The following is a 12,519-nucleotide window of genomic DNA, read 5'->3' as shown; positions in this document are numbered from 1 at the left end:
ATTGCTGAATATAAGACCTTTCAGAGATTTTAATATGAATTGCATACAAAGCAAAATGAGTGAATTTACACTTAAAATATGTCTATGTACATCTGTATTAAAATCTCTAAAACGGCAAGTATATGGCGACCTATGGGTGTTGCACAGCTATGCAACAATGATTGCAACAACATTTGACGAGTAATACAAGTTTTTCCACGCGAAGAGAAAAAACTCAATAAAATGAGAAACATGTAATTTTTGTGTTAGCACAATCGCTCAAGGGAGACAGAAATGCAGCACCGCAAGCTGTAACACATTGCTGAATTTAAGATTGCATCTGTTTCGCATTTACATGTACATCAGCCCACAAGCAGGCGAACAATTCTATGCAACAGGAAAAGACGCTACATCCAATCGATGATGATCTGTGATCTATCAGTTATTAATCGAATACATCTCTACAGCTAGGTAGGTAGGGAGGGAGTGGTGACTGTACAACCTGCCATCTAAAAGCTATCTCCCATGATTAGGTAGGTAAGGTGAGTAGGAAAAAAAGAATGTCGTTGACTAAAATCTCCGAAGAGAAAAACCAATGCCCTCTGCCTACTATCCTTTTGACTACCCTAGGAAAACGTTCGATCTTGTCTTTAGCCAATGCACCATCTCCTTATCAAGAGGAGAATTGTTATTCAGCACAGCATCCATCATTGGAGTGCCAAAGAATCTTGGGTCGCTCTTGAACACCCATATCCGGTCCTTCGGCCATGGGCGTTGGGCCTGTTTCTCCTGTCAATCAACCATCAACAACGTCATTACATTTGTGACCAAGTCGAACCACAACAGCCACTAGAAAACACGCCATCAGACAAATGCATTAATCTTGAAGAAGTAGCACTTACCATCCGTGATAGCATGAATCTCACAGTTCTGGTGCCATAAACCCGCTCTTGAGTTGGCTTTACAGACTTTACATAGAAAGAGGACACATCTGGTAATGACATACAACCCTTTCTAGCTCTTGTCAGTCTAGATTCGGGTTCTGCATTCTGGCTGTACCAATAGATAAGCTGTGCTAAGCAATAGTTCTCTGGGTACGTCTTGCTGTACTCCTGGAAACCTGGTCCCAGTTTATCAGCATATTTGGGACCTAAATCGAGAGGACTGATATGAACTGGTGGAGACTTTACGGTCTTGTAGTCCTGTACGTGGTGTTAGTTGGGTCAGCTTCAAGTACAGATAAACAAAATCACAAGCATTTGTTTCACGACTGAGAGAAAGACAGAAAGCTTTTGCTTACTCGGGCTCTGAAGAAACACTTTGTGTAAGCATACATGTGAATCAAATCAGCAGCTGCGTCATGACGGCACTTGTATGTGCATGAAAGAGTTCTCAACTCATCACGCAACCTGTAGAAGGGAGTCAGCATCCAAATTTGGATAATTAGAGCTGAGGAGTCAGATTTCAAACATACCATAACAGAGAATTTCGGATGTCTCCCTCGATGTCTTCAGAATCAGATGGATCATGAAGCCGAATTTTGTCCTTGAGATCAGTAAGTACATCTTCGTCAACATGATGTTCAATTGACTGAAGGAGCTCATCAACTAATGAGCCTTCCCCTTTCCAGATGGCAGACACTAGACTTCTCCCGGTAAGCCTCACCAGAGGAGGGGGGGCATTCTTGGGGTCCCCGAATATACATCTCATAACATACCTTACCTAAAGATAACATATCGTAAAAAATTCAATAGAAAGATCAAGCAAAAGATTCTCATTGGGTTTATCAATGATAATATATAATTTTTGCTACTGCAGAACAAGTTCCAAGTAATTAAAAATAATTACCCACCTTATCAAGTGTATGAGTTAAATGCTGTAATCTAGAATTTAATACACCCTCAGCCTGCGTGTAGAGACAGAATTAGATAAAATCATGCAAGTCAAAGAAACACGAGGTGAAGCCAAGCCATCAGCATCTACCTGAACCTCAGCATCATTCCGCTCGGAATCCATATTTATATCTGTAAAAAACTGGCGTTTCTCTTCCATGTTGTGCTTAAAGATCTCATTAGGAAGTTTCTGCCTCTCGAAGAATATAAACCGCACCTTTCATTTACATGAAAAGTTGCCATGAGCACAGAAACTGGTTATCGCATCGGAAGAGAAATTGAACAAGAGAACTACAAATTACCAGCTGGGCCGTGTAAGCAACAAGCCACCCAGGCAAACCAGCAAGCAAACAGGTACCAAGACCAGCTCTACCCAAGTCAATCAAGTCTTGCTGGGAGACAGTGTTTGCTTCGCAAGCCTGTAGCAGCAAACTGTGTCGATCAAGCACACCATGGAATTCCATTAACACCTGGTTGACGATGAAGTTAGCGGATGTGATTATGTCAAAATGATGCAAAATAAATAAGTAAAATAGTGTTTAGGAATTAGGTAAACCACAGTCACCCTTGAACCATCAACCAGAATGCTTGCAAAAGTTTACCTTCTCGAAAGCTCCCTCTCCAGAAAAATTTAAATAGCTGCCCCGGCATACTTGACTTCCACAGAGGCAAACTGATGCTTCATGCTCTTCCTTACTCTAGCAGAACAAGAATGTAAACTTAAAATAGTGTAACTTAAAACGTAGCTTATGCAGGAACACAATGTGATGCTCACCTCAGTTACAGAGTTGTAATCAAAAGTGATTTCCTCGCCTTCTGCAATCGGCCTAACAGTGTAGACTCCAATCTGGTATTGACCATCCACAGCAGTCACTCTGGAAAATAAAATTAAGGAGCACTAGTTAGTATAAGAAGTGTGAGAAAAAATACCTGCAAATGCTTAACGCATTAAACACGGAAAAACACAGGAATAGTTTTGCTCATTCGCTATTGAAGTTCTAATGCACATGCATTAACCACCACATGATAAAACGATGACAAAAATTCATAAAACTTTTGAAGAACGGAGGAATGACAAAGTAGTTGTATAAAGGTAAAGGACTTGCACAACAGCAAAGTCAAGCTCCTATCAATGTTGATCATTTAAAAAGTATATGCTTGAACTTTGGATCAGTGAACCTCTTTCACAAATGGGTGTAACAGAAATTCAGGTCAACACTGAAAACAGATAGCATAGAGTCATGTGTAGTGAAAAAGGAAATCATTGTGTCGTAAAAATCTGGAGATTAATGGGCTTACTTTGCTTCACAGTTGGGGTTACATGAATGACAGATTCTGCTCGCATAGTTAGCCTTGTGCATAGCATCAACAAAAACCAAGTCATATCCATCACGGTCCCCCTTTCATCATAACAAAGGCAAAAGATCAGTCATCTGTAATAACCCTTGCTCACGATGGCTTCACTCACAGATTAGATACTTGGATGGCATCAAAAAATTTAAAACGTTAAATACCTTTGGTCTTTCTAACATAATGTTATAAAACTCAGGAGCTTGATCTTCACTGTTGTTTTGTATATGTTTAATACCATCTTGCTTCTCATACCATCTCCAAGAAGGGTAAACCTGCAAAGGTTACAAATATATAAATACATTGTGATTTCATATGATATGGATTAATTCTAGAAACACTGGATATACAGTTAGAACACACCTCCCCGAAGAACTCAATAACAAAGTCATCCATGCCAAATCCACCCTTTTTGTTGCAAACAACTCCAAGACCCTGAAAGAACATGCGGAAAGTTAAAATAGGACCATCTAGTTATGATGGTATGCAAACATTAATGAATAAGGTGTTGCTGAATGCATGCCTTTCTATAAGCAACATAGTTATGTTCAGGGCGGCTCCTCATGGCCTTCAGCATTCCAAGGCACATCTTTGCAGTTCGTCTATCACCACTCTCCTCTGCAGACTTTTGGATTTCTTCGATGACAGGTTTAAGGGGGTAAACCATAGGAGTATTTCCAGAACCAGTGAAATCCCGAACCTGCTTATTCAAAGTATTCAGAAGCAGCTGCAATCACAATATCTAAGTGAGTCCAAAGCATCCCAGCAAATGAACTAAAATGAAAAAAAAAAGTCTTTGTCAGTTACAATACCTCCTCAATAAAGGTATGTTTGTCAGCAGATGACAAGCTAACGTCGGCTGGCATAATGTCACGCAGGAGATTATGTGTGTATGGATCTATGCCGTATACTTCTTGCTCAAGAACTTCATCCCCAGGTACCTTTCTACGTTGATAATCCTTAACCTCTGGAATCTCCAAATTTTCAGTACCATTCTTCTGCGAGAGCAGCTTCTCAGAGTAGTCATCAGGTAAAGCAACCCGCATTTTTCGTTGTACTTCCTCCTCATCTGCTACAATAAGGTACTTCTCAATCACTTCGTACTTCCTAGTAACAGGAGGGACAAGGCTTGCTTTTGTCATGCGAGCACCCCATCCACGATCATCCCCGACAGAGTCACCAGATTCAAACAACTTCATACCATTTCCCCTTAAGTCCCATGCTGCAGAATTTGAGTCAAGGTCACTCTCTGTATCAGAAACAGTAGTTTCACTCTCAGTTTCATCACCTTCAGAGTATCCATCATCATCATCAGATGTCTCACTCCCAGAATCAACATCCATTTTCTTTAATTTAGAGAGGCTTCTTTTAATTTCACGGTCAAAGGCACGGGATGAAGCATCTGCACCAGCAGAGGCAGTAGCCCAGTTTGCTCCCCTTCTTTCCCCCGTAGTTTTATTTTGTTTCTTTTTTAATTTTGCGTCTGAAGAATATTGACTCGTGTCAGAATTGTCCTTCTGGGCTGCTGCTCCATCTCTCTCAGAAATCAATCGTGGGTTACCGAGTCTCTTTGCTAACTGGATAAAGGACACAACAATTTGCTTCATATCTCCCAAATCACTTCGGCCTTTATATCTGTAGTAGCAAATCAAATGTGAGAAAATGCAATATCACAAACTTACCCTGCTCTGCAAACCTTCAACTCAGTTAGACTGAGCAACTTTACCTCAATGCATCACGGCACATAGATCGAATATCGTTCTTGAGAGAACTAAAGCCATGCCGAGCATAATATCCACTTTTCAACCTACCTTCAATTTTTGCAACCTGTAAAACAAAGATATTGTTAGTGAAAAATGTCAAAGACTCAACCACTTAAATCACCCACTGATGCCAGGGATATCCTGGATGGAATGGATACTGTATTGAATAGTCAATTCATGTGCATGGTGGAAAGGATTCATGAAAATAAGGTTCATGTTGGTGATACTCTACAAGTTGCTCAAGATGTATCATGTCTACTGCATAGTACACCAGTCAATGAGGCCTTTCCTAGCGACATGTCAAAATATGGACGGACTCGCTTGAAGGGAAGGAGGATGCTGCATGCAGCATGCGTAGCACACCGGCATCATCTTGTGGCAGTACTGCTAAGAGACCTGGACCTACAACGGTTGTCACAATGGTGTGAAGTTGGATGGCATTGATGCCAGTGTCACGGTGCAATTGAGTAATGGAAAGGACGGAAGAACAATCGGTACGGTGGACAAGGTGAGCAGGGAGATAATGTGAGTTAGATGAGGAATTGACAGCCAAATTTGATGAAATGGTGTAGAGGATGCAGACAAGTTTGCTGGATGTACGGAGAGGGCTGGCAAAGTGGGGGAGATGAGGAAGGCGATGGACGATTTGGAGGACACAGAAGCAGATCCCAGATGTGGAGCGGGAACATGTAAGTTTGTTGACAGGCTGAACAAATTCTGCCATGCAGACACCATTTCTACCTGTAATTCAACATAAGCTCCCCTTGGCTAAGCGTTTCCTTAAATCCAGTCTTAAGAATGTTCTACATTTTTTCCATTAGCCTCCCTCTTTCGTTTGCAAGGTAATCCCGGTGTTCTTTGAAAGATGATTGGGTCATTGTCGCATCTTAGGATCTTATCTGCTTTGAGGTCGCTGACCTTTTTTAAGGAAGAGAAGATGAAACAATCATTGCCAAGGAAGAAGACAGCTATTGAAGAAAGACAAAGGTATATCCTCGATGCTCATTGGAACACTTAATCTTTACATCTCCCTCTGCAACATGGTTAGGTTTAGTAAAAGTGCATAAGTTTTTTTTCTTGCCCTCTATCTGCTAGCCTCACAACATGGTTAGGTTTAGTAAAGGCTTTGTTGTTGTTGTTGTTGTTGTTGTTGTTGTTGTTGTTGTTGTTGTTGTATCTGCTAGCCTCACAACTTCTTCGACTTCTAAGTAGGCTCAATTTTTACTTTTGCAAAACTTATAACATGAGCAAGTCATGTACCTTTGGAATGAAGAAATCAAATCTGCTGCTCTTCATGATTTCTCTCAATCTATTGATGACAAACTCTTCCATCTTCCGGTAGCTATTCTCGGCCTTCCTCTGCATCAAACGCCTTAGTTGTGCATCCTTCGACAAAACAGCAGAGGACTTTCTAGCATCAAGCCATTTTGATCGTTTATAGAAACCTTGCCCAAAGGAAAGATTGGCATTCTCTCTATTTGAGATATCAGCAAAATAGCCGTCAAGTTCATCAGAACCACCCAGCTGACTGGTCAAGTTCCTTGCAACTTTGGATGCATAATCGTTTCCATCATCTATCTGCTTCAGGCTTTTAATTTTCTGGAGTGACTCCTCAGGATTCAAAGAGCTCTTAATCCATTTAATATGGTGAAATCTGCTTTTCATATCCCATAGTTGACTGCAACCCTGAATGTGCACATAACATATGTTCGGAAACTGCACTAGTACTTCCCCAAGGGAAAGAGAGCTCAGATTTGAACACCCAACTAAAATCAGTGTTCTTATATTTTGCTTCTCATAACCAGCCTGAAAGGGAGATCAATAATTTGAGTCAGAAGTTGAAACTTTGAAGATGACAAAAATAACATCTCAAAGTTTAAACAGAAAAGGGAGTCATACCATAATACCATGAAACACAGAATCGGTGCACTGAAGGCCAACAGAAGACAAATCAACAAATCTACATGTGTTCCTGTAGTACTGAACACCAGTGTTCCAGAGCTTACAGGTAGCTGCAGAAGAAATCAGTGATTTCATGTCCGCCCTCAGAAAATGGAAGATTCTTGCTAACACATGCACATTCAGTAAACCCCAGCTGTCACTTCCAGCTACGGAATTAGTAGAGTTCTCTTCAACAAGAGCAGCATCATGACATAAGTCTTCAAAAGAGCAGTCATCATTCTGACTGGCAAGGATGTCCTCATACATATTGATATCTTCGTCACTTTGATTAGGTAGCAGCCTTGCCCTTTTTACAGACCCAGCATCTTCTGCAGAAATGCCAAAAAAGGGTATTGTTGCAAAGATCGACTGTCATAACAGACATAATTATAACAATAGCATGAATATAGCATAGAAATTCACATAAGGTGTGCCATGTGCAACTGGAAGGACTAGTCAACATCATGGTAAGCTGAGAAGCACAATTAATGGCAGAAAGTAAGGAAATAGTGCATGTTTAGACTAGATATGACGGAATACCTGGCAGGATTTTCCTTGAAGCTGAATTGTTAAGAAAGTTCATTTCTATTTCCTTTTTGGGCTGCTTAGCTGCGATCCATGGATCCAAGACCTCGTTTATGGCTAAAGTAAGCTCCCTGCTCTTGAAATACTTCATGACTAGTTCATGCAGCTTACCACGTGTATAACCCACAAACTGGGGGTGCAACTCATGGAACCTACCAGCTCCATGGTTCACAACAGTGTTGGACTGCTCCACAAGAGCAGAAGTAGAATCTGAACTTCCTGGCCCTCCATCGCGAGCAGCAGACTCAGATTTCATATCCTTAACAACTGGAAGCCATATGTTATCAATCTTTCTGAACACACTGCTCTGTTCAATAATAGTGCCCCTTTTAACTAACTTTTGCAACTCAGAGTAAGAAAATGGGCCATGCTCATGTCCAGTTCCATCCATGTAGTACCAGTCACCCAGTTTGACTGACAATTCTTCAACAGTGCAAACATGGTCCTCTGGGATGTTTGGAACAGACTTGGACTTCTGCAGACTTTGTAAATCATGTTCATGATGTTTCTTCAAATGAGACAAACCTTCATGAACAGAATTCCTATCAGTTCCAGTTGACTGGGAGCGTGAAGATCTAGAAAGTGACCGCTCAGCTGCTCTGGACTTTATGCATGGTTCGATAGAGGAATGATCCTTGACAACCCGAGCATTTATCTTAACAACTGGAAGCGTCATCCCTTTCACTCCCTTTGGAAGTTGTCTAATCTGATTCTGGCACAACCTTCCAGGTATAATAGCACTGGCATCATCAACACTGTCAGTGTCCTCTTCTGTTGATGAGAATGCCCACAGTGGCAGATCAAGCTTTTTAGCAGGTACATGGTAGTAGAGGTCTTCCTTGCAGTGCCAGCGGGGATCCTCATGATTGCCCTTTAGCATCTGACAAAGAGCATAGCCTTCATTCAGGACAAGCTTTTTCCTGTAAGGCTTATCTTGGTTGAATTCATCGTTCCTCTTCCAGTCACCACCTTTGCAAGACCATCTACCAGAAAACCACTCGCTACATTCAACATTATGATAAAACTTTTCCCTCCCAACAGGACCAACACCACTGACGAATCCAATGCTTCTGTTGATCCCATCATCTCTTGCAGGTTGGCCTTGGAACCTAGGAAAATCTGGCATAAGAAGACAGAAACCCCGGTATGTCAACAAAAAAACAAAGGGCGATCAAAGAACTAGATGGTGGTACCATTCCACCTTGTACATGTTGTAAATGATTAGTTTTCAGAGTAAGACGTAGTGTCCCCATCTAGAGGACAAGTAACATCTGGAGAACTAAAGCAACATACACTAGCTTTCAGAAATTACATGCGCATCCTTTCAAAAAAATAACATGCGCAAGAGTAAAAAAATAACGAAGGATAAACAAGCACAGATTGATCCAATACCTTCAGGGTAACTACACCTTTCCCAATCAACAGGCTCAAAATGTGCATTCAAAACCTCTGCAATTTCCAAACAAGGAAAGACACCGGATAAGTACAACCATGAGGGGTAACTGCTGGAACACATCAATTACAGCTCTGAGAATCAAAGCCAAACAACAAAAGGATAGCAATGTGGAAGCTCTGTACTTGCATTTACAACCCTCAAAAGATTATATTTGCACACCACGTAATACAAGTTTAAAATTAACATCCACAACTACTACTCCCTCAGTCCCATAATAACATCTTATATTATGGCTCGGAGGGAGCACCTGTTTTTTTAAACTGCCTTCAAAGAAGAGTGTAAAACAACCTGATCCAAATGGTTGTTATTTTTCCCGAATTAAACAGAAGTATGTAATAATGACTTAATACAGAACTTCCCAAGGGTAGTTACAGAAATTGTCACTTTTCATACCGACGGACTAAAAACAGAAATCATGGATATACAAATGTACTAAAACTAGAAATGCAACAAAAATCCAAGAAAACCCAAGGTCAGGGACAAGATTCTACAACCGAAAAAATAGCACTAAAAGAGGACGAATAATACATCATATAAGGCCCGAGCCCAGACCCAGACCCAGCCACGTGGAAATCCTAAACATTCCAAGATTCGGTGCAAACTGCAAGAGCACAACCAAAGTACCAAAGTGAGGGCCCTGAAATTTGCAACCCAAAAGGATATAACGAAACGGAAACCCCAAAAGCTGTAAAAACAAAAAAAATCCCTCGAAAATAAACAATCCCTAAAAGCCCAAAAAACAAGCTCCGCCCAGCCCAGCCCACTAACATCAAAAAAGCATTTAAATGTTCAGCTCAAAAAGTAAAGAAACGTTTTTACCTCCAAGAATATCAAGCTCATGTCCATCCACCATAGTAGCTCCATACATTAGTGCCTCGACCCTATTATCAATGTAGAGATCTTCCTTCTGTTCTTCAGAAGCTTCCTCTTCATCCTCAGCACTCCATGCCAACAAAGCTGCTCCTTCTCGAGCTTCGTCGAGCAGATTTCCTGGGGCTTCTGGAGGGCTAACCTTCTGTGAAGAAAGATCCGCATACACCGAGGGAATATCAGATGGAACCAATGGTGAAGCTGCATTCTCAACAGTCACCCATCTATTGCTGTCAGCATGCTTTATTAGATGATCAGAAAGAAGATATCCGTCTTCTACCAGTTTCTTCAAGTCAGCAAGCTTGGAAGGTCCTTGCTCAACACCAAATTGGTCAAGGTAAAACCACTTCCCCATGATAATAGTGGGCTCAGTACTGAGTTCAGGTGCTTCACTGGTGTGAGGTGGGGTGTCACAGATATCCATGTCTTCTTCCATTGAGGCATCTTCAGCGAGATCATTCAGCTGCTCAGGTACTGGTGGCGGGGGCAGGGGAGGAGGCATATTAGGTGGTAAAGGCGGAGGTGGAGGCGGAGGCGGCGGCGGTGGTGGCAACGGAGGTGGTGGCAGCAACTCAGTGCATTGAACGCCCTCGGATGCCTTCCCCTTGGAGATCCTCCCCTCACTCTTTATGTTGCTACCACTATTACTCTTAGTTGGTTGCTTCATTGACTTGTTTTTGTGCGGCACATTTTCTAGGTCGTTGCTTTCAAGCTTAGAACCCCTGCCCTTCTTACTTGCTTCATGGCTGTCAGTTGTTCGACCACGTTCAGATGGTGATTTATCATGAGAGAGCGGAGTTCGGTCTTTGATGTCCTCGTGCTGAGTCCTCCCACGAGGGGAATCAATGCGGCTCGGTGTGTTATCCCTGTGATGGGCCTGGCGTGCTCTGTGTCGTGGTGAAATGTACGGGCTGCGGTCTCTGTTATCACAGTGACGACCACGGTCTCGGTCTCGTGGGGAGCGCTCCATGCGGCCTGGGCTCCTCTCATGGCGAATGCGGTCATGAGGAAAGCGTCCCAAGATGCCTGGGCTCCTCTCAAGCCGATCATGCCGATCTCGTATTTGCGGCGAGATATCATGATTTCTTCCAGACAAATGCTTCCCAGCAGAAGAAGTCTTCGGCTCTCCCTTCCTTCGACTTTTTGACCCTGATTGAGTGAATGTCTCAGCTTGGTGTTTGCGGTGGTTGCTCTCGGGCTCTACTGCCTGGCTCTTCCTAGCACTGCCAGTGCTGCTGCTCTCTGGCTTAATCTCACCAGGCTCCTCATCAGAATCCCGTGAAGTGCCTTTCTTCCCATCCTCGCGGATGTGAGCTGACGAACATATCTTGCCGCTATGATCCCGGTCCCGTTTTTTTCCCAGTGGAGTAACCTCCGCTGGCTCCACCACATCTTTATTAGACTTTCTCCCGATCTTGTCAGACTTACCTTTCCTCTGCGTCACAGGCACAAACTCAGTCTTGTCAAGCTCCACGTTCCTCCTTATCTTCCTTGTTGGCTCTGATTGCATGCTTACAATCTCCCCCGGCTCCAACTCTGCAGCTGGCGAGGAAGGCAGCAACTTGCGCCATTTCTTGGGAGGTATGGTCCTGTCCAAGTCCCGTGTGTTGTCTGCCTCTCCATTGAGCAGCAGCTCCCCTTCCTCGAGGTCGGCAGCTGAAGCCGAGTAGTGCTTGCGGTGGTGGTGGTGGTGGTGATGGTGGTGGCCGTGCGCTGCTTTCTCCCCCTTGTCTGGCATCGCTTCTCCCCTCACGAGGGCGTCGGCACGGAAGCCCTCCACTGCACGCTGAGGCGGGACGGCGCACGCGACTCCTCCATCTCCCATGGAAAACCTGGGAGGGTGTCGGGGGCGGTCCAGCGCTCCGACGGCGAAAAAAACCCTAGCTCCCGGCGGCTCTCCCAGGGCTCTCCACGCTCATCTCCGGCGCTGCCGCGCACAAAACCCTAATTCCAGGCAAGCAGATAGCAGGGCACAAATCAAGAGCAATGAGAAGCAATTCGAATTGAACCAAATCGGATTTAAGCGGCCCCGGATCGTAGCGCTCGTACCTGCGGGGCGGGGAATCGAGACGCGGCTCCTCAGATCGAGAGATCCGCGGCGGCGACGGTCCTTCCCGGCGGAGGCGTCGCGAGCTTGCTCTCCCCGGGTTCGCGGCGGTTCCCTTCCCGCGTCGGCCCCTCTCGTCGAGTCGAGTCTCCAACGCGGGCGGGGGCGCCCTCGCGCTCGCTATCGCCTTGGCCTTGGAGGGTGTTGGTGTGTGTGTGTGTGTGTTTGTGTGTGTTGGCTTCCTGGTCCTGGCTTTGATGCCCTGTTTGTTCGTAATAAAACCTCCCCTCGGCTTCGGTCTTATGGGAGAAGGAGACGGGAGACGGGCTTGTGTGTGTGTGTGTTTTTTTTTTTTTTGCTTCGATTGATTTCGTGGACGGGGTTGCTAGGGCAACTCCAAGGCACCACCCTAAACAGATGTCCATTTTATCCGGATTTCGTCTAGAAACAGACACGCCCATTCGTTTACGGTCGTGCGACTGTAGGTGCGTCCAATCAGACTGCCGCTTTCCAAATTGTCCTCCTAAAAGACTAGAAAATTCAGCCAAATCTAACCCAAATAAAACTGGAAACTTCCCAAATTTTCCTCCTAAAAGACTAGCAAAATTCGGCCAAATCTAACACAAACAGAACTGG

The 12,519-nt window shown here is 43.8% G+C and overlaps 1 protein-coding gene across 1 annotated transcript; it reads right to left on the bottom strand.

The window, feature by feature from the left end:
• Positions 1–274: 274 nt before the first annotated feature.
• Positions 275–12,166, bottom strand: LOC123168179 (histone-lysine N-methyltransferase ATXR3). Its single transcript, XM_044586049.1, has 21 exons — positions 11,886–12,166; positions 9,786–11,780; positions 8,903–8,959; positions 7,466–8,629; positions 6,884–7,254; positions 6,245–6,790; positions 4,948–5,048; positions 4,034–4,856; positions 3,745–3,948; positions 3,585–3,656; positions 3,386–3,496; positions 3,171–3,271; positions 2,647–2,746; positions 2,474–2,569; positions 2,174–2,341; positions 1,963–2,088; positions 1,832–1,885; positions 1,454–1,701; positions 1,280–1,388; positions 882–1,181; positions 275–768 (listed from the first exon to the last, which is right to left on the bottom strand). Exons 2-21 carry the CDS (start codon positions 11,659–11,661, stop codon positions 601–603), a joined length of 6,795 nt encoding a protein of 2,264 aa, XP_044441984.1. The 5' UTR covers positions 11,662–11,780; positions 11,886–12,166; the 3' UTR covers positions 275–600.
• Positions 12,167–12,519: the final 353 nt, after the last annotated feature.

This window comes from Triticum aestivum, chromosome 7D (genome assembly GCF_018294505.1).
Source record: "Triticum aestivum cultivar Chinese Spring chromosome 7D, IWGSC CS RefSeq v2.1, whole genome shotgun sequence".
NCBI classification, from domain to species: Eukaryota; Viridiplantae; Streptophyta; class Magnoliopsida; order Poales; family Poaceae; genus Triticum; species Triticum aestivum.
Note: the sequence above shows the minus strand (reverse complement) of the source record. Positions and strands in the feature narration are given on the sequence as shown.

Coding starts and splice junctions, on each gene's coding strand:
- LOC123168179 (XM_044586049.1), bottom strand. CDS start 11,661: ATGGGAGATGGAGGAGTCGCGTGCGCCGTCCCGCCTCAGCGTGCAGTG. Junction 3,497..3,584: donor TTATTGAGTTCTTCGGGGAG/GTGTGTTCTAAC, acceptor TAACCTTTGCAG/GTTTACCCTTCTTGGAGATG. Junction 2,342..2,473: donor GAGAGGGAGCTTTCGAGAAG/GTAAACTTTTGC, acceptor ATCGTCAACCAG/GTGTTAATGGAATTCCATGG.